The following is a 27887-nucleotide window of genomic DNA, read 5'->3' as shown; positions in this document are numbered from 1 at the left end:
ATAAATCCCAAGAAAAAAAAGTAGATAAGACCCCTAGGGAATGAAGGGGGTGAATAGGTGGAAAATTCCAAAGGAGTGGAAAGCAATGGCTGCAATCATAGGAAAAGACAATGCCTTTATTTTAGGGGGAAATATGCAAATGGACAACAATATAGAGGTTGTGGAGCATAAAATAAAGGTTGAGATTTTAGATTTGATATTGTACAAAATGGGACTCTTAAAGCTTAGCTCCACTCAATTTTCTGAGCACCATTTTTCTTTATGTTTGATAATGGTGCATGCATAATTACAGATGATTTCATCAAAAGGTCATCTCTATCAACTATTTTTTTCTGCAAAGAATTTTAACTTGTACTGTGCCATGTCTAATCATCTTGAATGTGATCAGGATAATGATAATGATTAAAAGCAATATTACTGTTATCTAAAATAATCACATTTAAACCCTGTTTTATCTATTATAATATAATTTTTGTCTGTGTTTGTTTAAAGTGGATATGGTCCAGAATGAGAAAGTGGCTATATTGTTGAATGTGATGTATCAACTAATTAGATTAAACTCAAAATTATATGAAAAATATAAAGTGATAGAATAATTATTGCTTAGTAACTTAAGTTGCCCACTACAATTTCCACTAATAGTGGTGTACAAATTTCGGGTTCGGGTTCGGTTAATAAGTTTTTGAAATTTTGGTTAACGGTTAATTCGATTCGAAATCGGTCGGTTAACTGAATTAACCGAATTTAATAAATAATATTATAATATGTAAGTATTCGGTTGGTTCGGTTAATTTTTTGGAAATATAAATTAATCGGTCGGTTAAGTCGGTTAATTTTTTATATGTTTTATACTTGTTTTAACCAAAAATAAAAAAAATATAAATTTCGGGTAATTCGGTTAACCAATCGAATTAACAGAAAAAGCTTGGTTTGGTTAATTTTTTTGAAAAAATTTCGATTCGGTTAAAGGTTAAGGGTTTAAAAGGGTCAGTTAATCGGTCGGTTAACCGATTGAACACCCCTATTCATTAATTATATGAAAACATGTAATAGGAAAAATTCACTTCTTAATTTAACTTTAAAAACTTTTTGTTACCATTCGTGAATTACCTTTTGATGGGAATTCCTTATAAATTATTGAAATATAATGTTGAGTTCAAGAAATACATCATTTGGATGAAATCAATTTGGCTCAAATATGCCATAAGTGTTATTTATTACGAATTTGATGGAAGTAACGGTATGAATTATGAATACAGACGATAAAATAAACATGAAAAATATAAAAAAAACTTATTGATTGTAGCGACGTAAAAATTTCTCTTTCGGTCGCTAATTGAGGTGATTATTTGAAAATTTAAAAATTGACTTTCGATTTTATTAAAAAGGGAGTCGCCACCGATCTTCTTTTTTAGGTGTGACCGGACACCTAATAAATCATCTTTTTTTAGAAAAGAAAACTTATTCTTCCACAAAAATAAAGGCCGAATTTAGGTCTACGTCAAAAGCCAGAGTAACATTGGGTTCGGGAGTCGGTTACGCGCGAGGAAGGTATTAGCACCCTCGCGACGCCCAAAATTGGTATCTTATTAAACACATGTTGTCTTGATTTTTAAAAATACGAATTCAATTTGACATTTAAGTGTGATCCGATTGAAGGAAATGAGAAGTTGTAAGTTTTTGGTTTTTTAGAAGGATATCCCGTTTTTAACACGAGCCGACTAACTTCACCCAACATAGCAATGAAATCAATGACTTAATGTTAAAATCGGTACATTGCCTTATTCTTAAAATTAAAATGTAAAAAGTTTCTAAAATGATAGTAAAAAAATCTAAGAATATTATTGTAAAAAATGCGAATAGTGATGTGAATAATCTAAAATATTAAAATATCAAAATATTAGAATAATAATAATTAATATTGACAAATAAAAAATAAAATAGAAATAAAAAGTGTACATAATATATATATTAGAAATAACAATGATGTTTAAAAATAATACTATTAATAATACTTCATAAATATGTACATATTATAACCCTTTTTAGAATAATAATTAAATATATGAAAATAATATTATATACACAAAAAGGTATATATACACTTATGGTGAAATATATGTACTAACATTAATAATAAGTATAATCGGAATAAAAATAAATACAATAATATATACTCAATATGGTATTAAAAATATGTATATGTATAATAGTATTTCGGAGTATGTACATGAGACAATATAAAATATATACATGGAAATATACAAGAAGTATACAACTAATAACATTAAGAATATATATAATATAAATATAATATATACAATATACACATGATAAAAAACTATTAATATGTACATGTATATCTACATACACATTAAGTAAAAGTACTAATGCTAACAATATTAATAATAAATATAATAATAGATATATATGCATATAATAGTAAGAAACGGAACATAAAGAAAATATATATATAGCTAAATATAATATAATAATAACAATATATAAAAATAATAGTGATAACAATATTACATATATAACATGATTAATATTTAAAGCTAAATTAAATAGCAAAATAATATGAAATCCAAGGTAAATACAAAAAATAAATGAAAAAGAAGAGAGAGGGAAGAGAGAAGGGAGGGGGGAAGGGGAATCCGGCCAGGGGCCGGTCACCGGCCGACCGTCGGCCACCGTCCGTCACGCGGTGGCCGGAAAAGGTAATTTTTTTTATATTTGTTTTGTATATATATTTTTATTATGATGTATATATATAGATTAATAGATTCGAAAAAGGGGAAAAAATAAAAATAAAAATAAGAGTAAAATAAAAAAGAAGATAAAATCACCTTTAGGTATTTTTTGAAGATAAATTCTTTGTATTGATCAAAATTCCCCCTTTTACATGATTTTTGAATGGCTTTTTATAGCCATCTTTTACATGATTTTCTATTATTTCTTTTTCTATTTCTTTTGTAGATGATGGTGGCAGACAATGGATATCAAAAATGGGAGAAAAATGGGGCAAGTAGGAAAGTGGCTAGGTGGCTAGGGTTTCCTGGTTTTTTTTTGGGGGGGGGGTTAGGTTTTTTTTGGGTTTAATGGGCTTTTGAATTGGGTTTAATATTTGGATTTTGTAATGAGTTTGGGTAGATGTAAATGGGTCATGGATTAAGAGTTTTAGTGGGTTTAGAGGTTTGGTTGGGTTTTGATGAAATCGGGCCCGGGCAATTTGGGCTTCTACATTGATAATCTTAAAATTTAAATATGTTATAGGTCTCTATATTCTTCATAAATTTGGAATTTAGTCTAATTTTTAGATTTTAAAATTTAGATTTAACTATTAACACTATTAAAATTATTTTGTTAATTTCAGATTCATTATAGCATCATCTTTTTTAATTTCAAAAAAGCCACACCAGTAAATTTGACAAAAAAAAAGTTAATTGTATTAACAATTGAACCTAGATTTTAAAATCTAAAAAGTATATAGATTAAATTTTAAATTTTTGAAAAATAAAAAAATTATGAAATATTTTAACCTAAGTAGAAAAAAATTTTAATTCAAGTTTTAAATGCTTAAACAACATGAGTGGCAATAACAAAAGCTTCAGCCCAAATTGATTTCATGATCGAAGTCCATGAATCATAGAATCACATGCACCATGGTCTCTAAGTCTAATGGGTCTACCATGAAACCAACTCTTCAATTCAAACTAAACCCAAATCATTTGGATATCAAGTTCAATAACTCAACCATGAAATCAACTCTACACTTCAAACTAAACCCTAATGATTCATTTGGATTTTTTATAATTTTCTTCTCTAGTTTTATTGGGTTTCTTTATGGGATCAACATAACCTCACTAATTTATCAAAGATTTAATTCTTTTAAATTACTTCACCAACACTGAATTGCCAGAACCTAGAAAGGGCTTTAAAAAAATACTTCAAATTTGTGTTGAACCACGATGAATAGAATCAATAAGACAACTCTGTTCACAAATTCCTTTCTCTCAAAATAGTAGTTCAAACACTTGTATAAAGTGCTTCATTTTCTATCATAGGTAATTCATAAGACTGAGTTCTTAGGTTTAGTGCATGGTGCTTTGGCATTTTATGTGAACACCACATCTCTTCACCTTTATATGATGGACTTCATTGAATTTGGTTTCTTGAGTTTCTTCTACTATTGGATTGAAATTCTCTATGTAGAATATAAATGGAGCCTCCTCATAATTTTTGTCTTTGTTAACCATATTTTTACTACGAGAAAGGATTATATATGCTATGTCTCTGTATCTCTTTTCCAATAGTTTTATGCCATATTAATATTTTTATCTTAAATTTTAGTATTTTCATCTTAAAAAAAATTAAATCCAAATTAAAATCCTGAAATTGAGGATAAAATCATTGATGCGACATAAAACTATTAGAAAGAAATAATATCCTTATTTCATACTATTTTTCCTCTCTCACTAGACAGAATAAAAAGTATATCACCTATATATATTTGTTCTAGCTTAAATTGTATTTCATAACATCATTCATTTATAATATTTTTATAATCATTATCACCAGCAGCTTTAAATTGATATTTGAAGATAAATGTAAGTTGATCATAGTGGTGGCAAAACACAAGGTTTGATAATACTAATTAAAATAAATTTGTTAACATCTACTTGTATTCTCAAAGTAAAAAACTTTTAAACAGTGAAAAGAATAATCTATTTGTTAATATTTTCTGAAATAGAAACCAATCTAATTTTTTAAGAGCAAATTAAACCATTACTAACATAAAATACTGTATTTTTTTAAGGAAAAAATTAATAATCATTTAAGGAAAATTTATGGAGATACTATATCATTAAATCTCAAGTATTATTTTTTTGGTAGAAAAGAATAATATTAAGCGATTACAATATAAAATATAAAACTAAAACCATGGAAAAACATGAGTGGGATCAGCCAGCAATATACCCTTTATTGATATTGGAGATTCTTCAAACAATTGTAAACTTATGAATTCAACAGTATAAGTTTCAGCCATGCAATCAGCAATTTCATTCTAAAATCTCTAACTATCATTTGATTGCTTAAAATTGAAATCTCTAACTATCATTTGATTGCTTAAAATTGAACTCCAAGACATGAATTGAAAACCAAATCTGGAAACTTTTTTATGAACTCTTAACTTGAAACCCCTCAACTTTTTTGTGGTAATGCATTGAAAACTCCAAACTCCATAATTGAAAGTTTCACTGCAATATTCAACAGCACTATCTCTGCAAATCCCAAATAGATAATGGTCTCAAAATCTCAGTTCAAGCACAAAGTATAAAGCAAGCATTCAGAAGAAGAAATTAGAAGCTTACTTGTTCCTCCTCTTTTGTCTAGTTAAAGCTCCAACTACAATGGCCTTTCCAAAGATGTACCATTAATTCCCTATGAATTAAAACCAATCCACAACTAGTCAGTATGAATCTTGCATATCTCCTCACTACAATGCTCAAACAACTTGAGAGGCAGTTACATACAATGAAATTTAAGCCCAAATTGATATGATAATCAAAATCCAAGAAAAGAAAATATTAAGTTGCACCATGTTGAATAGAATGAAGAAGGCAAATCTGTTGACAACTTGCATTGTCTCAAAATCTCGGTTCAAACACTTGTATAAAGCAAGGATTCAGTAAAACAAGTTAAAGTTCTTACAGCTTAGTTGTTCCTCCTTGTATGGCTCAAACTCCAATTAAGCAGTGGCATCATTAAAGCTCCAAAGATTTGTCATTCCCTAATGTCTCTGTTCTGTCATCTTCATTCCCTCCATGGAATCAAATTTAGAATGTCAAAGCTTAATCTCTACGTTATGGCTAACTTATTTCCACAAAAACTAGTTATGGCTAACTTATTTCCACAAAAACTACTGATGAAATAAAGCTCACTTACTTATGCAACTGAAGAATTAGGTTTAGTGCTTAAGTGTGGCTAGGACTTTCATGTTGTGGGGGTGGTGCTGGGTTCTTCATCCACATAGGATACATGTACACCACATTTCTCCACCTTTATATTTTCGTCTTCAGTTTCTTCTTCTTCTTCTTCATCTTCTTCTGAGGAGGAAGGGAGATTTTATATATTAAAATTTAAATAAAAAGTTTAAATATTAAAAATTTATTAAAAATTAGAAAAATCATAAAAATCATAAAATTTTATAAAAATTGTAAAAAAATTATAAAATATATAAAAATAAAAAAATTATAGAATTTTATAGTGTCGTTAGAAAATTATACAAAATGTAAAGAAATATAAATTATATAAAAATTTATAAAAATTATTGTACGAAAAGAATCATTTTATATATTTTTTCTATAACTTTTATTTTTTTATTATTTTTTATTATTTTTCACCAAGTGTCACTCTATATTACGACACGTGATGACTTTAACTAAAAAAATTAAAGGTCATTAAATTTTTTTGACTTTTCTAAAATTTTGCAATTTTTCATTTGTTACAGTTTTTATAAAAAAATTCTAATTTTTAATAAAATTTAAATTTTATATTTTATTAAAACTTAATAAACTTTCTGAAATTTATTATTTATTTTTTTTACAATTTTTTCCTATTTTAAAAAAAATTAGAATTTTTTTAATACATTTTAAAAGTTTAAATATTCAATTGAATAAAAAATAAAAAAGAAACTTAATTACTTTTTTGAAGAAGTTTGAAAGCCTTTTTGATGCATTTTGAAAATTCAAGTGATGAATTTAATGTAAAAAAAAAGTTTAATTTTTTTTAAAAAAATTGAATGCTTTTTACACCCTTAAGCCTTTATAATAATAATTAAAATACATTTGTTAAGCTCTACTTGTAATCTCGAAGTAAAGGACTTTCAATGGGACAAAAACCATGAAGAGAATAATCTATTTATTAATATTTTCTAAAATGGAAATCAATCCAATTTTTTATGAATGTGGTTTTGTAAGGAAAAAATAATAATCATTGAAGAAAAAATACAGTGAGTATGGAGATACCATATAATTAACTCTCAACTATCATTTGAAGCCTATGACATGAATTGAGCACCAAATCTGGATGCTTTTTTTATGAACTCTTAACTTGAAACCCCTCAACTCCTTTTGCTAATGCATTCAAATCTCCAAACTCCATAATTGAAATTTTCACTGCGATATTCAACACCACTATCTCTGCAAATCCCAAATACAAAATGACCTCAAAATCTCAGTTCAAGCACAATGTATACAGCAAGCATTCAGTAGAGCAAATTAAAAGCTTACTTGTTCCTCCTCTTTTGTATTGTTAAAGCTCCAACTATAATGGCCTTTCCCAAGATCTACCATTAACTCCCTATGAATTAAAAACCAATCCACAACTAGTCAGTATGAATCTTAATTATCTCTTCACTTCAATGCTCAAACAACTTAAGAGGCAGTTACATACAAAGAAATTTAAGCCCAAATTGATATGATAATCAAAATCCAAGGAAAGAAAATATTAAGTTGCACCATGTTGAATAGAATGAAGAAGGCAAATCAGTTCAAACACAAGTATAAAGCAAGCATTCAGTAAAACAAATTGAAAGCTCTTACAGCTTACTTTTTCCTCCTTGTATGGCTAAAACTCCAATTCAGCAGTGGCATTATTAAAGCTTTAAAGACCTGTCATGCCCTATTGTCTCTGTTTTTTGTTGTCTTCATTCCCTTCATAGAATCAAATTTAGAATGTCAAAGCTTAATTTATAAAATCACATGCACCATGGTCTCTAAGTCCAATGGCACTATCATGAAACCAACCCACCATTTCAGACTAAACTCAAATTAAAAATCTGTAAATAAAAATTAATTAAAAATTAAGTACATAAAATTACATGCAATGCATGTGACATTAGAAACTAGTAACATATGATATATGTACGATGTTAAAATGAAAATTAAATTAAATTAAATTGTGAGTAAAACAAAATTTAAAGTATAATAAAAATTAAAATTTATAAAAAAATTAAAATAAAGTTTTGAGTAATAAATTTAAGATTTTTTTAATGCAACTAGTATAGTTTTAAATCCTAGCATATGCATATTTTTATTTTTTAAATAAAAGATTAAGATAACATCTAATAATATAATATATTTTAAATATGAAAGATATTTTAATAATTTTTCTAATTGAATTGATGCTCAATCGATCTATGACAGCAATACAGTAACAATATAGATAACATGTTCTCTTTTTTAATAACTAAGCCTAAATTGATATTTAGTCTAAAGATTATTTATTATTGTCAAAAAGAAGCCCCGGCTTCTAAAGCTGAATACAATGGCGTAGGCTCTGCCTTCATTATAGATCTCATTGACCGAAGTGACTGACATGTAGTTCCTCAGTCTATGCTCATTCCCTACGACCCTAAAGCTCAATACACGCTATTACCAAAAACAAACTCACTGCACGCTTCGCGTCGTCCAAAATATCGAGCCTTTCCGTACTCATCGAACCTGGAAGACCCGAAACGAAGGTGACTTCCCCGATTCTCCCCAGACTGCCGTAGCCTGCGCTTATGTTGTGGCTCTTGATTAATTGATCTGATAATCAAAATCCAATAAAAGAAAATATTAAGTTGCACCATGATGAATAGAATGAAAAAGGCAAATCTGTTGACAATTTGCATTGTCTCAAAATCTCAGTGCAAACACTTGTATACAGCAAGAATTCAGTAAAACAAGTTAAAGTTCTTACAGCTTAGTTGTTCCTCCTTGTATGGCTAAAACTCCAATTAAGAAGTGGCATCATTAAAGCTCCAAAGATTTTTCATTCCCTATTGTCTCTGTTCTGTCATCTTCATTCCCTTCATCGAATTAAATTTAGAATGTCAGAGCTTAATCTCTAGGTTATGGCTAACTTATACTACAAAAACTACAGATGAAATAAAACTCACTTATGCAACTGATGAATCAGGTTTGGTGCTTAAGTGTGCCTAGGAATTTCATGTTGTGGGGTTGGTGCTGGGTTCTTCATCCACATAAGATATATGTACGCCACATTTGTCCACCTTTATATATTCGTCTTCAATTTCTTCTCCTTCTTCTACCTTGTAATTGGGATTTTCAATGTAGAATTCAAATGAAGCCTCCTCATAATCCTTGTCTTTTTTAACCATATCCTCACTAAACAGAATCAATACATGATCACCCATACACTTCCGCTCCGTCTCATCCTCTATAAAGGAACTCCACTCACTTATGAACTGTTTATAACCACCACCGGCTGCTGTCAGTTGGTATTTGCAGATAAATTGAACACTTCCACTGTAGTGGTGACAGCGCGTGAGATCGACCACAAGGCAGATGGAAAAGACCAAGAATCTTCTCCCACTGGACCCATTTGGGGCTATCTTCAAAACTAATGAAGAACTCGTGCTCTGATGCACGAACTTATTTGCTGAAATTTTGTTTCCTGGGAAACAGCAAAATAATCTATATTGAAGGTAAGGATACTCCCATGTCCAGCTCTGTTTCTTTAGTAGGGATTCAAATTTGAGCATGGCATTTGCCTCAATGTTATCAATTGAATCTTGATTCAAGCTGAAGCAATTATAGAATAACATGTCAAACACACAAATCTCATCTTCTAAAGAATCGATAGCATTATAAATAGTGATCTGCAAATGATACTTTTTCTAATGATGTGCAGCCACGTGATTCCAAGTATCGAATATATGGTGGAAGCTCGGAGAGTAATTTAAGACTCTCGCAATGACTGAGATCTAGACTATAAAGATTACCTAGAGAGTCTAAAGACGCTTCTTTAATTTGAGTCCCAGATAAATTTAATTCTCTTAAGCTTTCTGGAATTTTTGGGAATTCGATCATTGGGCAATGACTAAGATCCAGATCACGAAGGGATTCCGTCTTGATTGATATATTTTTTACCCTTGAGCCACTCATATTTAAGGTCAGAATATTATATAGAGAGTCGAAAGACAAGGGTACCTCTTCAATTTGAGTTCCAGATAAGTTCAGTTTTGTTAAGTTTTTTGGGATTTCTGGAAATTCAACCAATGGGCAATTACCAAGATCCAGCATACGAAGAGATTCCAACTTTGAAATATTTCTTGATACCTTTTTTACCTTTGAGTTCCACAAGATTAACCCTTTAAGTCTGATGAGATGCTCAATTGAATCAGGCACTTCTTCTATTTCACTTTCTTCTAATGATAAAATAGGAAAGTGATTTGGGATCTGGGGAAGCTTCTTGAGATTACGACATCCCCGAAGTTCAAGCGGTTTAAGTGATGCCAAATGATTGAGGCAAGGAAGTTCAACCAAACATTCACAGCTTCTACAGTCAAGGATTTCAAGATTGATGGCTCCTAATAGACTAGGAATTTTCCTTAAATTCTTGCAATAACTAATGTCAATTTCCCTTAAATTAACAAGTACCTGTTCAAAAAAAAAAAAAACACTATGCATCATGTATAATTACCTTGGGCAGTATCAAAAATGAAAATAAAATAATAATAAATCTATATTTGATGTATTATGTAGTATAAATTCACCCATCTTTAATAGGTGTTGCTTTTTTTAATAAATAAAATAAAATCTTATAGATTTACTTTTAAAAACTGTGCCATGAATTATTCATTGATATATCAATTATATAAATAATTTTTAACTTCAAAAAAATATTGGAAGAAGAAAGTATAAAAGAATATACCTGATGATCATCATTATTCCAAAGATGTTCCATATCACCATGTGATAAATTCAACACAACAAGATTCTTTGGATTAAAACTTGATAGAGATTTGAAGGGACAATACTTCCAATAAAGATACCTTAACTCATCAAGAAGAGATACACTATTAACTTGGTGTGCAAGAAACTTGTTTGTCGGACACTTAACATCAAACACCCGAGGAGTGTAGAAGAAGAGAACTCTAAGATTAGTCATGCCCTCAAAAGTAGAATAATGTAACAGTAGATTATCAACTTGAGACATGTCCAACTTAATACCTTGAATTAGATCAGTCCCCTAATGACAAAAAACAATTTGTAAAGTATCAACACAAAGAAATTTATGGGCATTCAATTAAACAATTATATTAGGAAAAAGTAATTATATTAGAAAAGGTTTAATTTTATTTTGTTTTTTTAAAGCATTCTAACTCAATAAGTCACTGTGAAAATCCCATGAGACATTGGTCATTGATAGTGATTTGTGCATATACTTAATCTCTAAAAATAATTTCAAATAATAAAGCTTATTAACATTTGACAATACATAATTAATTGACTTCTTAATTAAAATTATACAAAGATATGAAAAAAATATAAATACAATTAGGGCTTACCTTATTATATCTGAGCACTTGATATACATCTTTAGCACTCCATAATCTACTACGCTTTCCAGGGTCCGTAGATTCTTCGCGAACAATGTCCTTGCCCATCTCTTCAAGCATATCATGCATATCAATCTCTTTAAAGTATGTGCTATCAAGCAGGCACTTGTCAATCAAGTTGCTTATTCCACTCACAGCACCCTTATAACAACAACCGAGAATTTCTTCTACATCTTTTTTGGGTGTTCCTTTAAAGAAGATTGCAATATCAAGGAATATATTCTTCTCTACTTCATCCAAATCATCATAACTACTACTCAAAATCTGTGAAATTTTTGGTTTGCCATATTCTTTTAGTTTATCCACCTCACTTTCCCACTCTTTTCTAGACTTTTTATATAGTTTAGAACCCAAAACTCTAAGAGCAAGCGGACTTCCTTGGGCATACTCTACAAACTTGTTCGATAGATCGCGAAAATCAACAGCGGGATTCAATAGTTTAAACGCAAATGTAGAGAAAAGTTGAAGAGAGTCATTTTTATTTAACTTCTTTACCTCATGTATTTTGTCAACACTTCCATTCTTAAGTATTTGTCTATCTCTAGATGTTACAATGATTTTACTTCCATCACCAAAATGTTTAACACCAAAACAATCTATTTGGTCTGAGTCATTAACATCGTCAAGGACAACAAGTACTCTTTTATTGTTTAGCCTCTCTTGGATTAAAGTTGACCCAATTGAGGGGGTGTCTACATGAATTGTTTGATTTAAGAGTTTGGAAAGAAGTTCGTTTCGTAATGATTCCATCCCCTGTGTTTTAAATTTCTCTCTAACATTTAGAAGAAAGCATTTATCTTCAAACTTATGAGAGATTTCATTATATATAACATCAGAGAGGGTAGTTTTGCCTATCCCACCTTGTCCCCAGATTCCTATTAGACGACTGTCTTCCTGCTCAATTAGCCTCAAAATCGTCTTTTTCTGATAATCTATTCCAACAAACTCTGCAGAAGCAGTTCTAAACTTGCTAGTCATCAGCTTCTTTATAACATATTCAACAATATCCTTGATGTACTCGGTTTCAGGTCTAGCAAATAATAAAAAATATAATTATATACGAAATCTAAAACAAGGATTCTTAATATAAGAGGATTGGAAATATATAGTTACCTGTCGAATTTGCCTCCTTCTATATGCCATCCTTTTAATTTACCGACTTCAGCGAAGGCAGCTTTCCATCGTTGTACTAGAGGTAGCCTATTTGATTCATGGCCATCAAAGGATGTTTTGAAACTGCCACCAAGATTCCGCACATGAGAAGGATCAACATGGTAAAAGATGGGAAGAACAATATGTCCTTGAGTGTCCTGGCGGTGCATGATGTCAGAGAGTTCAGCCAGGCATGATTTTGAAGAAGCATAGTCTACCGACAACACAATTATTGAGAGATTTGCGGCTGCAATTGCTCGAGAAAGTGCTTGCGAGAGTTGCTCTCCTTTTTCTAGTGTTTCTTCATCGAAGAAAACATTCATTCCTTTGTCTTTTAAAGCTTTGAGTAGATGAGCGGTGAAATTGAGGCGTGTGTCTTCACCTCTGAAGCTCAAGAAAACCTGATGCTTCAATCGAGTAGAAGAGGAAGAAGAGGCAATTGCTGGTGAAAGTGGTTGTGAAAGTTGCTCCGGTGTTTCATCATGAAAGAAGACATTCATGATCGCGTCTGTCAGAGCTTTGAGCAGATGAGTGATGAAGTTAAGGCACGTGTCTGTTTGAGGAGAAGAGGAAGAAGAAGAAGAAGCAGCCATGAAAGAGTATTGATTGTGTGATTGAAGCAAGAGAGAGCAAAATAGATTTGTGAACCTTCGAAGAACACATTCATAATATTTTGCATTTCATTTCTTCTGCGTTTTTTAATAACCATACCTAATACAAATCTATTTTATAATAATATTTGCCATTTAGTAAAAGTCAGCAATACTTACTTATACTAAAATTGTTTTCTAGTTAATACAATAAAAATGGGTAAAGGAAGGAGGTGGATAATAATAATAATAATAATAATAAAAAATTTATCCAATTATTTAAGTGTTATTTTTTAATATATTGATAATTTTTTTTCATGCGGTAGTATAGATTATTTAACTTTATGAGTAGGATTAAAGAATCATCATGTTTTTTATTTATTGAACTTTTATTACTATTTTTGATTAAGTATTAATTTGGATGGCATCGAGTCAAATAAGAAGATATAAGTTCAAATACACTAAAATAAATTTATCTTTTTATTTAAAGATGAGAAGGGAATTAATTACGAGTGGTTTCTTAATTTCACAAGTGAAATTAGAGAAATCTCATTATCGATATGTAAAAAAATTGTTATATTTTAATGCTATATTCGTTTGAAATAGATATAAATTAATTAATAAATCTAATATAATTCCCGCAAAGAAATTCACCCCAACTCTTCAACAATTTCCTTTTTATGTTGAAATTTAATAATTAAAACAAATGAATAAATTTTAAAATTACGTAGGAACTTTAATTCATGTGTATGAGGATAAATTTTAAAATTATACATGAACTTTAATTTAATGTGTAATATTTGTATACATAAACTTTCATTTGGTATAATTATATACATGAAACTCTAATTGCGGTTTAAATGTATACTTGAAAGTTTATTTATGTATGCAATATATAAACATAAAATAATGCTATATCAATAATTGTGTTAATAGTTTCCAAGAATTGAATCAAATCAAAATTTCATGTATAAAATTGCACAAAATCAAAATTCATGTATATAGTTGTATATTAAACTATAGTTTATGTATAGTTTTGGGATTTATCTATGTGTATTACAATATATGAACTTTGATTTGTGTATTATACATATAAAATTTTAATTTTAATTCAATTAAACACATGACAAAAGTACTATTCCATCGAAAATTTAACTGTTGGCACATGTACCATAGGTATACTCTTTTGACGTCGAAATATATGGCCGTCGGAATAGGTCTAAACGTCTCTAATTGTTGTTAAAGTAACAACTATCGGTATAGACACTGTTATGTTGATTTGATAATACCTGTACCAATGGTAAAATTGTCTATAAAAAGTAAAATAAGTGAAATTCCTATTATCTCCTTTAATTTACAGCAACAACATAGACCAAATATTCTATGAATGAATTTTGTGACAATTTAAGCCGTCAGTAAAGGGTTGAATAAGTATCCAATTGGTTTACCAAGTAAACTTGACAATTCTCTTACATTATAATAATCCCATCTGATTTGGCCATCTTTATATTAATTCCTGCTTAATATCTATTTAATTACCAAACCCAACTCATGCCTTTCCGGTCAATAAAGAAAACCATTAACAAATATATGATTTGCATCACAATTTTGTCTCGCTGGACGACCTTCACTTTCATATTCACACCCATCACCATTTCTCAAACAAATGTTATGTGTACCTAACCCTTGAAATTTTCTTGGAATCAAGTATTTTCAAAAACATTCAATACATTTGATGATTACACTATAATGCTGAATTTTGATAATTAAGACTTGTGTACCTAACGTTTGGATTGATTGTTTTTCACTTATGCTTATAATATCCCAACTAATTTGATCCATCATTATTTTTGGGCTAAATATACAAATAATCACTAAACTATTAATGTGTTTCTGGTTTGGTCATCCAAGTTTAAAAATGATTCTATTTTAGTCATTAACGTTCTTATCATTCGGTTTAATGAAAGAGTGATCGAAACATCAATTTTGGATTATTTTAGTGACTAAAATAGAATTTTTTAAACTTAAGTGACCAAAGTAGAAATACACTAATAGTTCGATGGTTGTTTGTGTACTTCAACCATATTTTTATTGTTTTTAAATTCTTTTTTCATAAGCATCCACTAATTGTTTTCTTGAAAGGTACAAATGAAAAAATCTAGCCAAGCCAAGCTTTTAGGATTGCGAGTTAAATGTGTTTGGACACTATAAAGTAATTGTAAGAAAGAGTAATTATTGAGTAGTAATTACAGTGCTTTATAATTATAAGAAATTTTAATTGTCAAGATTTATTTATCTCACATAATGAAAGTCATCCCAACTAATTACCCATGCAATTTTCCTTCAAATTTCAATCCCTTATTTGAATTGGAGAGTGTAATTTGTTTGTCTCAGTATTAGAAGTGTATTTTGGGTGTTACAATTACATTCAATTCAGTGTGACTCACAAATTACAAATAATTACATAAATTAGATAAATTTGAGGTAATTTAATCTTTCTCTCTCTTTTTTAATTGTATCTTGTGTTTAAAAGAGCATAAAATCAAAAAAATTTTGTCCCCCAAGTCAGTGGCGAATCTAGGGGGTTGGCAGGGGCCTCGGCTCCCTCTAAAATATAAAATTACTATTTAGGCCCTTCAGATTTTTTAAAAAATTTAAATTAGTAAAGATAAAATTACACTTTACCCCCCCTAAAACTATAAAAATTCGATTTAATCCTTTAAAAATTATAAATATATAGACTATAAAAAATTAAAATTTCATCCCCCCTAAAAAATTGTTTTGGCTTCACTCCTGCCCCAAGTTAAAGTCTTTTTCCCTTATTTGATAATTTTTCTATTAAATTATTGATGAAAAATTATTAGCAAAAAGAAAAGATGAGTAATTTCTTTTTATATTTTAGAATTAGGACAAAATTGAGATAATATGTAAATGTTAAGGGTTAGGTTTTGAAATTATGACTAAATTGACACATGTAAAATTTGAGGGTTAAATTTGTTATTATACTAATTTTTGAACTGCTACCTCACCCTCCGCCAAACACTTAACAGTAATAGACCAAAAATAAAATAAACTTGATTAGTTAGGTGACATTTTGAAAGTTTAAAATGTTGAGAGACCAAAAAAGAAACTTTAGCATAGTTGAATGACTTGTAGTGTAGTTTATCCAAAATAATTTACTTAAATAAAATATAATATTAAATAATTGTTTAGTAATTTTTGCTATTTATATGTTAATGCATTTGGAATTATAATTTATGTGTTTAAAAAGATAGATTCACACACATACATGACATGAGCTACTTCGATTAGACTTTTAGGCTTTGCATAGTGGAGTGAAAAGAAAATTAGAAAAACTAAAAATTCAAGGGGTAAAAATATAGAAAGATGTAAATATAAATTTTCTTTCCATAGGTGTGTTTTGCATGTAACACCCACTACGGTCGGATTGTGGAGATTACATCGTACATGATAACCCAATCACCTAATTTTCGAAAGAAAAATCAATTTCACTTTAAGAAAATCCAACTTTTTTGAAAACGAATCAATAAATTATTTGAAAACTCGTGAGATCATAGAAGAAAACCACTTTCGTAATTTTTACCAAAACATATTAACACATTTGCTTTGTTTGTGAGATAAAACACCTTAGTGAAGTTCAATCTTCAAAACTGCGGTTCATCTTTAGTTATCTTAAGTTAAGCGTCATTAAAAGTTAAAATCTATTACGAAATAAATACAAAAAAATAATCCTACTGTTCTAAATAAAACTTTAAATGTCCAAAAGTCTGAAAAACCAAAGAAAATCCAAAACGTCCATATTAAACATAAAGAAAATCCATAATACTTAAGCCAAAACATGAAACCCAAGCTCCAGAGTCGCCGTCCAATCCTAAATCAGAGAATCACCTGAAATAAATCAAGCAAAGACGTGAGCTTTAAGCCCAGTGTGTGATTAAACCCTTAATTTAGAACAATCATATGTATCAGAACGTCTAATAGCATATCTCATAATATTTCTTATCATATCAGATTTCATACAAATCTTATCTTAACATATCATATCATATTGAATCATAGCATATCATATTACATCAAATCATAACATAGCATATCTTATCATATCATATCATATCATATCATGTTCTACCTCCATCCGCTACACACCATCTCCGTCCAAGCAATCACACCATATAGGACTACAAGAGTCCATCCATCTAATTATACCAATATGTGGCGATGTGCCACTCATATATTTACAACTGAGCTGCCATACATAAATTTGTGGTCCAGCCGCCATAATTGCAGTATAAACTGCCATATAACACTTCCTCCATCATAATAGAACCCACCCCTCAAAACACATGCATATCATAATCATATATCATACACACATATATCCTATATCACATGGCATGCACACACATATTTTCATATAAGTCATAACATAGCATTTGGTTTAATTATAACATATCTTACTTAACATACTTCCTAACCTTATCCATATATTATTACTGTGACAACCCAAATTAGACCCTGGTCGAAATGTGGTTTCGAGACCACATTACCGAGCCAAAAATTTATTTTCGTGTTTTAATTGCATAAATTGTTGCGTGACAGTGAATATATGAGAAATTAAATGCTTAATATTAGCATTAGGATTGTGAATTAATTCAAAAAGGACCTAGTTGACGAAGTTAGAAAAGATGATAGATGAATTATAAGGATTAAATAATAACAAGGTGAGAAAGTTTGGGTTTGCATGTCAATGTGCCCAATTCTTGATAGGTGGCCGGCCAAGCATGGTTCCCTTCCTCCAAGTTTATGTTGATAATTATTTAATATTGGTAAGTGGAGTAGGAAATAAAAGAAATGAATTAAAAAGAAAAGAAAGGATGAATAAAATAACGGAGGAAGGAGGAGTGTTCATCCTTTTCCTTACCACAATAGCCGAACCTAAAGAAAGAAAAGAAGAGAAGAAGGTGAAGCAAAGGCATTCGGCCTTTTGAATGAAGAGGAGGTTAGTAAATTTTGTTAAATTTTCTTTTGAAATAATAGTTGTTTGGGTTAATCATCACGTTTTTCTTACCTAGCCATACTAAATTTCGAATTTAGAGTGTTGGATGGAGCTTTCGGTTATGGTATGTGTGAGAAGAACTTGATTCTTTCTTACCTTTAAGTTTTGATGGATCAAGAAAACAAAAGGTTGTTGATGAAAGAAATTAATGTGTTAAGAGATTATATGAAACTTATTCATGTTTATATATGTTATATGCAACGAAAATGGTTGATGATTTTGGAGGTGATTAGCTTGAATCGGCCACGGTATATCCATAAACACGATCTATGCTTGTTATGTTACTCATGGTTAAAACAATTCGGCTATGACATTCGGCCATGGATGGTTGTATTTCTTTGATGTTGTTTTTGATGCTTTAGGGCATTGAGGGTTGATTATAGATGAGGTGAGTTTCTTGATTTAAAATTTGATGGATGTTAAGCTAATTGGGCAACCAAAGGTTCAATATTTTTGTTATGAGGTCATATGTGCATTTCGGCCATGGTCTTTGCTTGAATATGAGATTTGTAATGTGATTTTCCTAAATTGTCTATGAATTTGGTTGTTGATTTCATGGTAATGGTATATTGAATCCATGAGAATTTAGTAAGGTTGCATTCGGCAACTTACTTGAAATTAAAAAATCGATGTCTAAGCTTAGGTGATTTCGATGATGATATATGTGTATATACATAAGTATATTTAGTTGATTCGGCTTTGGTAGTTGCATGAGATTATTAGCCGAATATACTAACATACATATACATGTGAGATTGGATTGTAAATATTTAGCAAGGTGGTTAAACTAGTTAAATTATTGATATAGCTCAAGGAGCTAAAGGAGGTGAATCGAGCAAAGGCAAAGAAAAGGTTATCGAGTAGCCGAGTTGGAACCGTCTTACCCAACACGAGGTAAGTCATTAAGCATGTAGTGGGTAGTATTTCAAATGGTCATAATGTGTATGTATTGATGCTGATTGGAATGAATAAATATACATATATATATGCATGTACGTATGTGATGATGAAATTGTTGAATGAAAGAGAAGAGGTAAGATGTAATGAGTTGTTGATCTCGGCACTAAACGTGCGGGATAACCATTTATGACCATGAGATTGGCGCTAAGTGCGCGGGATTAAATTGTACAGCACTAAGTGTGCGATTCGACTATGTTGCACTAAGTGTGCGAAATGGATATGATGCACTAAGTGTGCGAATTGACCATGCGGCACTAAGTGTGCGAGATGGACTATGTGGCACTAAGTGTGCGATTTGATTACGTAGCACTAAGTGTGCGAGTTGATTATATAGCACTGAGTGTGCGGGCTCAATAAATATTCGTGAATCATTACGGACACTATGTGTGCGACACTATTGAGTCGATCGCGGACAGCGGATCGGGTAAGTGTTTTGAGTACATGGCTATTATGTGCTATGCTTATACTTGGTGTTGAGCTCGGTAAGTTCGAACCTATGTGACAAATATACTTGAAGTCACGTACATAAAATTTATCGTAGGATGGGTGAAAGGCCGTATAGTCGTTTGGTTGTAACGAAAATAAATCGATTTATGAAATTGCTTCAATGTCCTATTGATGAGTATATAGAAGGTGAATGCATGAATTGATATGAAATTGAATTGATAAGTTGGAGGAACTATGGTATGGTTCGGTATGGATGGAGTAAATTGTCTCGTTCCATTTTGTTTCCTCTTGTGATAATGTTGTTGATAGATGGTAGTGCATTGCTTATGACTTACTGAGTTATAAACTCACTCGATGTTTCCTTGTCACCCACTATAGGTTGCTTGGACTCATCTATTTTTGCGGGGTCGGGCCGTCGTTGAAGTCATCACACCGGATAGCAAGTTTTGGTACTTTCTTCTTAGTGTGTTTAGAAGATCATTTTGGCATGTATAAGCTAGTACGTTGTGTTTGAATTATGGCATGTAAACTTTAAGCCATGCGAAAATGGCACGAATGTTCGATTGAATTGGATCAAGGGTAGGCATGAAATGGACCTAGTTACTTTCGTAACAGATGCTGGCAGCAGCAGTGTCATGAGATAAAAAAATCACTAAAAATAGTGGGAGTGGAATTAATTGATGAATAAATTATGTAATCGAAGCTCGATGAGTCTGCTTTCATGAGGAAGTAACGAAAAGATCATATGGGCAGTATATTAAGAGATAATCAGATTTTAGTGGGACAGGGCCAGAACGGTTTCTGGATTCCCTGCTCCAACTTTGGAAATTCATTATAAATTAACCAGAGATAATTAGGGGTTGTACCATATATGTGCAGATTCCTCTCTGAGTCTAGTTTTCATAGAAACAAACGGCAACAGTATTGAAGCCCCGTGCAGGGAGATATCCCAGTCGTAATGGGCAAAGGTCAGTGTAGTCGACCCCTGCAACTTGGGGGACTTTGACTAATAAACTGTACTAATTGGCCCAACCAAAAATTCTAGAAAAAAATACATAGATGGGCACATGAGTCTAGTTTCTGGGAAAAATTACGAAACTGATTTTCGAGTTACGAAACTCAAGATATGATTTTTAAAGCGGCTAGTACACAGATTGGGCAGTGTCTGGGAAATAAATTTTGTAAGGGGTTAAAGCCAGTTAACACCTCGTGTTCGACTCCGGTGTCGGTTTCGGGTTCGGGGTGTTACAATTACATACTAAAACTTACACTTTTTTGGCCCCGTACGATGCCTACAGACCCAAACCTTGAGTCCCTCAAATGACGCTAAATCAAGCCCAAAAATTTGCCAGCCCAAAAGCTTAGCCAGTGTGGTCCACACGACCTACCCACATGGATTGCAAAAACACACATGACCTACCACATAGCCTGACACACGACCATGTGACGCCGGACAGTTTCAGAAAACAACCCTTGTTTTACAATTTATTCGAATTTCAACTAATTTTTTGAGTTATTTTCACACAACTGATTGTTGGGTTGATTAACCACGTGTCTGGAAAACACGAAACCTACATTCTTTCATCAAATCGCGCTAATTAATCACAATAAAATCCATCCAAGAACACATCCTTAGATCGAAATTTCAGACCCTAAAGTATAATTCAATTACTTCTTCGAAATAGCGTCCAAAACTGAGCCTACTCTGCTGAGGGGTCTTGGTTTATAACCCTTTCACCTAACAAGAACCACAAATACACTAATCACATTTCCAAACATGAACAATAACCAAGCAACCATCACTTTACCAAAACAAACTAAGAACAAGATGACCATAAAAACAATCGAATAGTACTTACCTTTCGAAAGAATTACTATGCAAGGGATATGACCACACGAACACACAATAGAGTTTAATGGATGGTAGCCAAGAATCCATAAGAAAGAACCCAAAAAAAGAGTAACAAGGAAGGGATAAAAAGAAAAAAAGATAATAGCAATAGGGAAAACAAAATAGAACGTGGAAAGAAGGGGGGTTTTTGGGAGGGTTACTTTTGAAAACAAATTAGTGATATTTGAGAATTAAGTCAAAAAAATAAAAATAAAAATAAGATAATATATTTTCTAACAACTTATCCCAAAAATAAACTCAACTACTAGCAAAATAAGTAGCAAAAACATTCCTCATGCTCCCACGGAGATTCAAATTTAAGACTTAAAAATACGTTGAAACTTAACTATTAAACCACTAGACTTGTCATTATCACAACCGAACAAAGACATTAATTTAAGCCCAACTGCTCATGTGAGCCAAAATTTAAGAGATAAATCCAAAACAAAGGAATTGAACATAGGATATAAAGCAAACATCCAAGGCACTTAATCATCATACCAAATCAAATTACTTGACAATTATACACGCTCAAAAATCTAAAAATTTGAGGCGTTACATGGCAAGAAAGATTAATTGGAAGAAAAGTATTTTCTTTCCATCCTAGCTTAGTAGAGTCGAAAAATTAGAGAAAAGAAAATATAACATTGGAAAAATGCATAATATTAAACTAACATGCACTCCCTCTCATTTTTTGTCATCTTGTAATTGGAATGATTGGTTTTTATGCATTAAGATGGAAAATGATTATCTCTTCTATTTTTTTTTCTTACTTATTTTTCCTGCTAAGCACACTCAAAATTTATTTTTTTTCACTTTTTCATTCTCTCTTTCCATCCTTCCACTTTTTCACCCAACCAAGCACACCTTTAGTATAAATCAAAATTTCATAAATTTAAATAAATTTTAATTATAAAAATATATAAATAAATTTAAAGTATTTTTAATAATAGATTAAACCTTTCAAAAGCAAGTTTAGATAGGAGATGTTTGAAAATTAAACCAAAAAAGGCCATTTTAATTAATTCATCGTGTTCTTACTGGTTGAGATTTGTAATCAAACGAAGATTTTCATGGGTGGTGGGGGTTTTGGATTACCCGCCTATAAAATGCAGAAGATTAGTTATTGGTTTCACATGTTGCATTAGAAATTAGTAACATATAAAGTATGTACGATGCTAAAATAAAAAGAAAGTAAATTAAATTGTGAATAAAATGGAAATTAAAATATATTAAAATATTAAAATAAATTGTGAGTAAAACGAAGATTTTCATGGGTGGTGGGGGGGGTTTCGATTACCCGCCTATAAAATGCGGAAGATTAATTATTGGTTTCACATGTGACATTAGAAATTAGTAACATATAAAATATGTACGATGTTAAAATAAAAAGAAATTAAATTAAATTGTGAGTAAAACGAAAATTAAAAATATAATAAAATTAAAATATATTAAAATATTAAAATAAATCTTTGAGTGATAAATTTAATATTTTCTTAATGCAATTGATATGGTTTCAAATCCTACCATATGTATATTTTTTATTTTTTAAATAAAAGATTAAAGTAACATCAAACAATATAATATATTTTAAATACAAAAGGAATTTTAGCAATTTTTCTATTTGAGATGGTGTCCAATTGACTCGTAACACCAATTCAATCAGGGATTTAAATAACATAAGTGATAAAGTTTGTCAAAATCGCTAATTTGACTTAAGGCTGTAGACATTCGGAAAGAAATTTGGATTTTGGCGCAACCTGAAACGAAATTGAATCCAAGTCAAATAAAAAATTTAAAATAAATAACTAAAATAAAATAATAAATCAAAGATTAAGGAAGCGAGTAAATAAGATAAATGGAAAGATAGAACGTGGCGTGTAGAAATCCTAAGAAGCCTTAAAAACACAAAGAATCTACAACCTACTTCAAGCGGCTCTAATTTTCCCTCCAAGACAAAAACCTTGGCAAGAAATAGTTGAAGATGATTCCCACGATCTAAAAAAGGATTTTGAAAACTCTTTTAAAATAAATCTTGAAAAGAAAAATCCAAAGAGAATTTATTAACTCAAAAGATAAATAGAATAATAGTAAATTGTATGAATTGTGTACAACGTAAAGGAATATAGGCTAGCTAAATAAATCTAAATAAAACTCTTAAGTATACTACAACTCTAATTTAATCTAAATAAGAAGTTGTTTTAAACTAAACATTCACCTTAACATAAAATTCCTAAATAACTTAAAATACTTAAAAATTATAAAATTTTTTTGAATAAAATAATAATAAAATAATAATAGCTGATAAATAAATATATAGTAAAAATTAAGCCTAAAATCCAAACCCAATATAATTTAAACTCGAATTAAAAGCCCGAAACTCGTATTTCCCGTCATAATCCCGTTCAAAAATTCTGCTCACGCAGTCTTTACTAAAACAGTCATAACTTGAGCTCCCTAACTCAAAAGCTAGTGATTCAAAATGCGTTTCGAAGCTAAGAGATAGATATTCAAATCCATGAAGACGTCTCAACCCAGAAATGTCAAGATCCCATCCCAAAAGTCATCGCAAGTTTGCTGATTTCTCAAGTCTGAAAATTGGTAGTTTTGATGATTGGAATCTAATAATTTTACCCCATTCGTGCATATATCACTAAGATTAATTATCATTGTAAAAACGAAGCCCTAAGCTTCTAAAGCTCAATACAATGGTGTAGGCTCTACTTTCATTATAGATCTCATTGACTGAAGTGACTAACCTGTAGTTCCTCGGCCTATGCTCATCCCCGATGACCCTAAAGCTCAAGACACACTATTACCAAAAAGAAGTTCAATGCACACTTCGCGTCGTCCAAAATATCGAGCCTTTTGGCACTCATCGAAGCCGGAAGACCAGAAGCGAAGGTGACTTCCCTGACGCTCCTCACACCGCCGTAGCCTACACTCGTGTTGCGGCTCTTGATTCAACTGATCTGATACAAAATCCAAGAAAAGAAGATATTAAGTTACGCCATGATGAATAGAATGAAGAAGGCAAATCTGTTGATAAAGCAAGAATTCAGTGAACCAAGTTAAAGTTCTTACAGCTTAGTTGTTCCTCCTTGTATGGCTAAAACTCCAATTAAGCAGTGGCATCATTTAAGCTCCAAAGATTTGTCATTCCCTTTTGTCTCTATTCTGTCATCGTCATTCCCTTCATGGAATCAAATTTAGAATGTCAAAGCTTAATCTCTAGGTTATGGTTAACTTATACTACAAAAACTACAGATGAAATAAAGCTCACTTACTTATGCGACTGAAGAATTAGGTTTAGGGCTTAAGTGTGGCTAGGACTTTCATGTTGTGGGGGTGGTGCTGGGTTCTTCATCCACATAAGATACATGTACACCACATTTGTCCACCTTTATATATTCGTCTTCAATTACTTCTCCTTCTTCTAGCTTGTAATAGGGATTTTTAATGTAGAATTCAAATGAAGCCTCCTCATAATCCTTGTCTTTTTTACCATACCCTCACTAAACAGAATCAACACATGATCACCCATACACTTCCACCCCGTCTCATCCTCTATAAAGGCACTCCACTCACTTATGAACTGTTTATAACCACCACCAGCTGCTGTCAGTTGGTATTTGCAGATAAATTGAACACTTCCATCGTAGTGGTGGCAGCGCGTGAGATCGACCACAAGGCAGATGGAAAAGACCAAGAATCTTCTCCCACTGGACCCATTTGGGGCTATCTTCAAAACTAATGAAGAACTCGTGCTCTGATGCTCGAACTTATTTGCTGAAATTTTGTTTCCCGGGAAACAGCAAAATAATCTATATTGAAGATAAGGAAACTCCCATGTCCAGCTTTGTTTCTTTAGTAGGGATTCAAATTTGAGCATGGCATTTGCCTCAATGTTATCAATTGACTCTTGATTCAAGCTGAAGCAATTATAGAATGACATGTCAAACACAATAATCTCATCTTCTAAAGAATCAAGAGCATATAAATAGTGATCTGCAAATGATACATTTTCTAATGATGTGCAGCCATCTGAGTCCAAGTCTCGAATATATGGTGGAAGCTCGGAGAGTAATTTAAGACTCTCGCAATGGTCCACTGCCAAAGTATCAAAGCTTATAAACCTAAAGTTTGGTGAAGTTGGAATCTCTTTCGTACCGAACATATTGCACTCTAGCTTTTGAATGCTAGAGCGGCTCATATATAAGTTTTCAAGATTGCTTAGGAGTTTAAAGACAAGGACGCTTGTTTAATTTGAGTCCCAGATAAATTTAATTCTCTTAAACTTCCTGGAATTTCTGGGAATTCGACCATTGGGCAATGACTGAGATCTAGGCTATGAAGGGAATCCATCTTGATCGATACACTTTTTACCCTTGAGCCACTCATATTTAAGGTCTGAAGATTACCTAGAGAGTCGAGAGACAAGGACACCTCTTCAATTTGAGTTCCAGATAAGTTTAATTTTCTCAAGTTTCTTGGGATTTCGGGAAATTTGACTATTGGGCAATGACTAAGATTCAGATCACGAAGGGATTCCATCTTGATGGATGCATTTTTTACCCTTGAGCCACTCATATTTAAGGTCTGAAGATTACTTGGGGAGTCGAGAGACAGGTACACCTCTTCAATATGAGTTCCAGGTAAGTTCAATACTCTTAAGCTTCTTGGGATTTCCGGAAATTCAACTAATGGGCAATGACTAAGAGTCAGAGCACTAAGAGATTCCAACTTTGAAATATTTCTTGATACTTTTTTTACCTTTGAGTTCATCAAGTTCAAGCTCTTAAGTCCGATGAGATGCTCAATTGAATCAGGCACTTCTTCTATTTCACTTTCCTGTAATACTAAAAAAGGATAGTTATTTGGGATCTCGGGAAGCTTCTTGAGTTTATGACATCCCTTAAGTTGAAGCCTTTTAAGTGATGCCAAATGATTGAGGCAAGGAAGTTCAACCAAACTTTTACAATCAGAGGAATCAAGGCGTTCAAGATTGATGACTCCTAATAGACTTGGGATCTTCCTTAAATTCTTGCAGCCAACAACTACAATTTCCCTTAAATTAACAAGTACCTGTGCAAAGAAAAACTATAGCGCATCATATATAATTACTTTGGGCAGTATCAAAACTAAAAATAAAATAATAACAAATCTATATTTGATGCATTATGGAGTATAAATTCACCCCTCTTTAATAGATCAAATATTGATGTTGCTTTTTTAATAAATAAAATAAAATAAAATCTTTTAGATTTATTTCTAAAAACTTTTGATAAGGTGCAATCAATTATATAAATAACTTCTAACTTTTAAAAAATATTGGACGAAGAAAGAATGAAAGAATATACCTGATGATCATCATCGTTCCAAAGATGCTCCATACTGCCGTGTGATAATTTCAGCACAACAAGATTTTTTGGATTAAAACCTGATAGAGATTTAAAGGGACAATAATCCTAACAAAGATACCTTAACTCATCAGGAAGAGATATACTATCAACTTGGTCTGCAAGAAGCTTCTCTGCCAGGCACTTATCCCATAACGTATCGGAAGTGTAGAAGAAGATAACTCTAAGATCAATCATGCCCTCAAAAATAGAATGATGTAACCGTAGATTATCAATTTGAGATATGTCTAACTTTATTCCTTGAATTAGATTAATCCCCTAACAACAAAAACCAATTTGTAAATTATCAACACAAAGTACGCATTCCATTATAAAAGTAAATATCTTAGAAAAAGTTTAATTTTGTTTTTTTTCTAAAGCAATGCAGATACTAATTCAATATACCACTGTGAATATCCAATGTTATATATTCTAAGACATTGGTCATTCACAATGATTTGTGTAGTAAACTTAAACTCTAAAAAAACATTCAAAAAATAAAATATGTTAACATTTGAGGACACTTAATTAATTGAATTTTTACACTTTTTAATTAAAATCACACAAATATATAAAAAAAAATAAAAAGATTATAAATATAGTTTGGACTTACTTTATTATATCTGAGCACTTGATACACGTCTTTAGCGCTCCATAACCTACTACGCTTTACAGGGTCTATAGATTCTTTGCGAACAATGTCTTTACCCATCTCTTCAAGCATATCATGCATCAAAATCCGTTCATCTTCATATTTGCTATCAAGCAGGCATTTGTCGATCAAGGTGCTTATTCCACATACAGAACCCTTATAACAACAACTTAGAATTTTTTCTACATCTTTTTTGAGTTTTCCTTTAAAGAAGATTGCAATATCAAGGAATACATTCTTCTCTAGTTCATCCAAGTCATCAAAGCTACTCCTCAAAATCTGTGAAATTTTTGGTTGGGCATACTC

General features: G+C 31.2%; 1 protein-coding gene and 1 long non-coding RNA gene across 2 annotated transcripts; both read right to left on the bottom strand.

Annotated features, from left to right (window-relative positions):
* Nucleotides 1–4973: 4973 nt before the first annotated feature.
* LOC107943986 (disease resistance protein RUN1) lies at nt 4974–13226 on the bottom strand. Its single transcript, XM_041078363.1, has 13 exons — nt 12527–13226; nt 11363–12443; nt 10726–11043; nt 8948–10451; nt 8749–8857; nt 8458–8594; nt 7615–7718; nt 7296–7365; nt 7032–7205; nt 5950–6110; nt 5716–5815; nt 5376–5445; nt 4974–5285 (listed from the first exon to the last, which is right to left on the bottom strand). Exons 1-4 carry the CDS (start codon nt 13156–13158, stop codon nt 9657–9659), a joined length of 2826 nt encoding a protein of 941 aa, XP_040934297.1. The 5' UTR covers nt 13159–13226; the 3' UTR covers nt 4974–5285; nt 5376–5445; nt 5716–5815; nt 5950–6110; nt 7032–7205; nt 7296–7365; nt 7615–7718; nt 8458–8594; nt 8749–8857; nt 8948–9656.
* A 9821-nt stretch (nt 13227–23047) lies between these two features.
* Nucleotides 23048–27202, bottom strand: LOC107943988 (uncharacterized). The gene is made up of 5 exons (XR_001696114.2): nt 26891–27202; nt 24818–26615; nt 24615–24723; nt 24290–24502; nt 23048–23290 (listed from the first exon to the last, which is right to left on the bottom strand). It is a non-coding gene; the product is annotated as an uncharacterized lncRNA (long non-coding RNA).
* Nucleotides 27203–27887: the final 685 nt, after the last annotated feature.

This window comes from Gossypium hirsutum, chromosome A10 (genome assembly GCF_007990345.1).
Source record: "Gossypium hirsutum isolate 1008001.06 chromosome A10, Gossypium_hirsutum_v2.1, whole genome shotgun sequence".
Lineage (NCBI taxonomy): Eukaryota > Viridiplantae > Streptophyta > Magnoliopsida > Malvales > Malvaceae > Gossypium > Gossypium hirsutum.
Note: the sequence above shows the minus strand (reverse complement) of the source record. Positions and strands in the feature narration are given on the sequence as shown.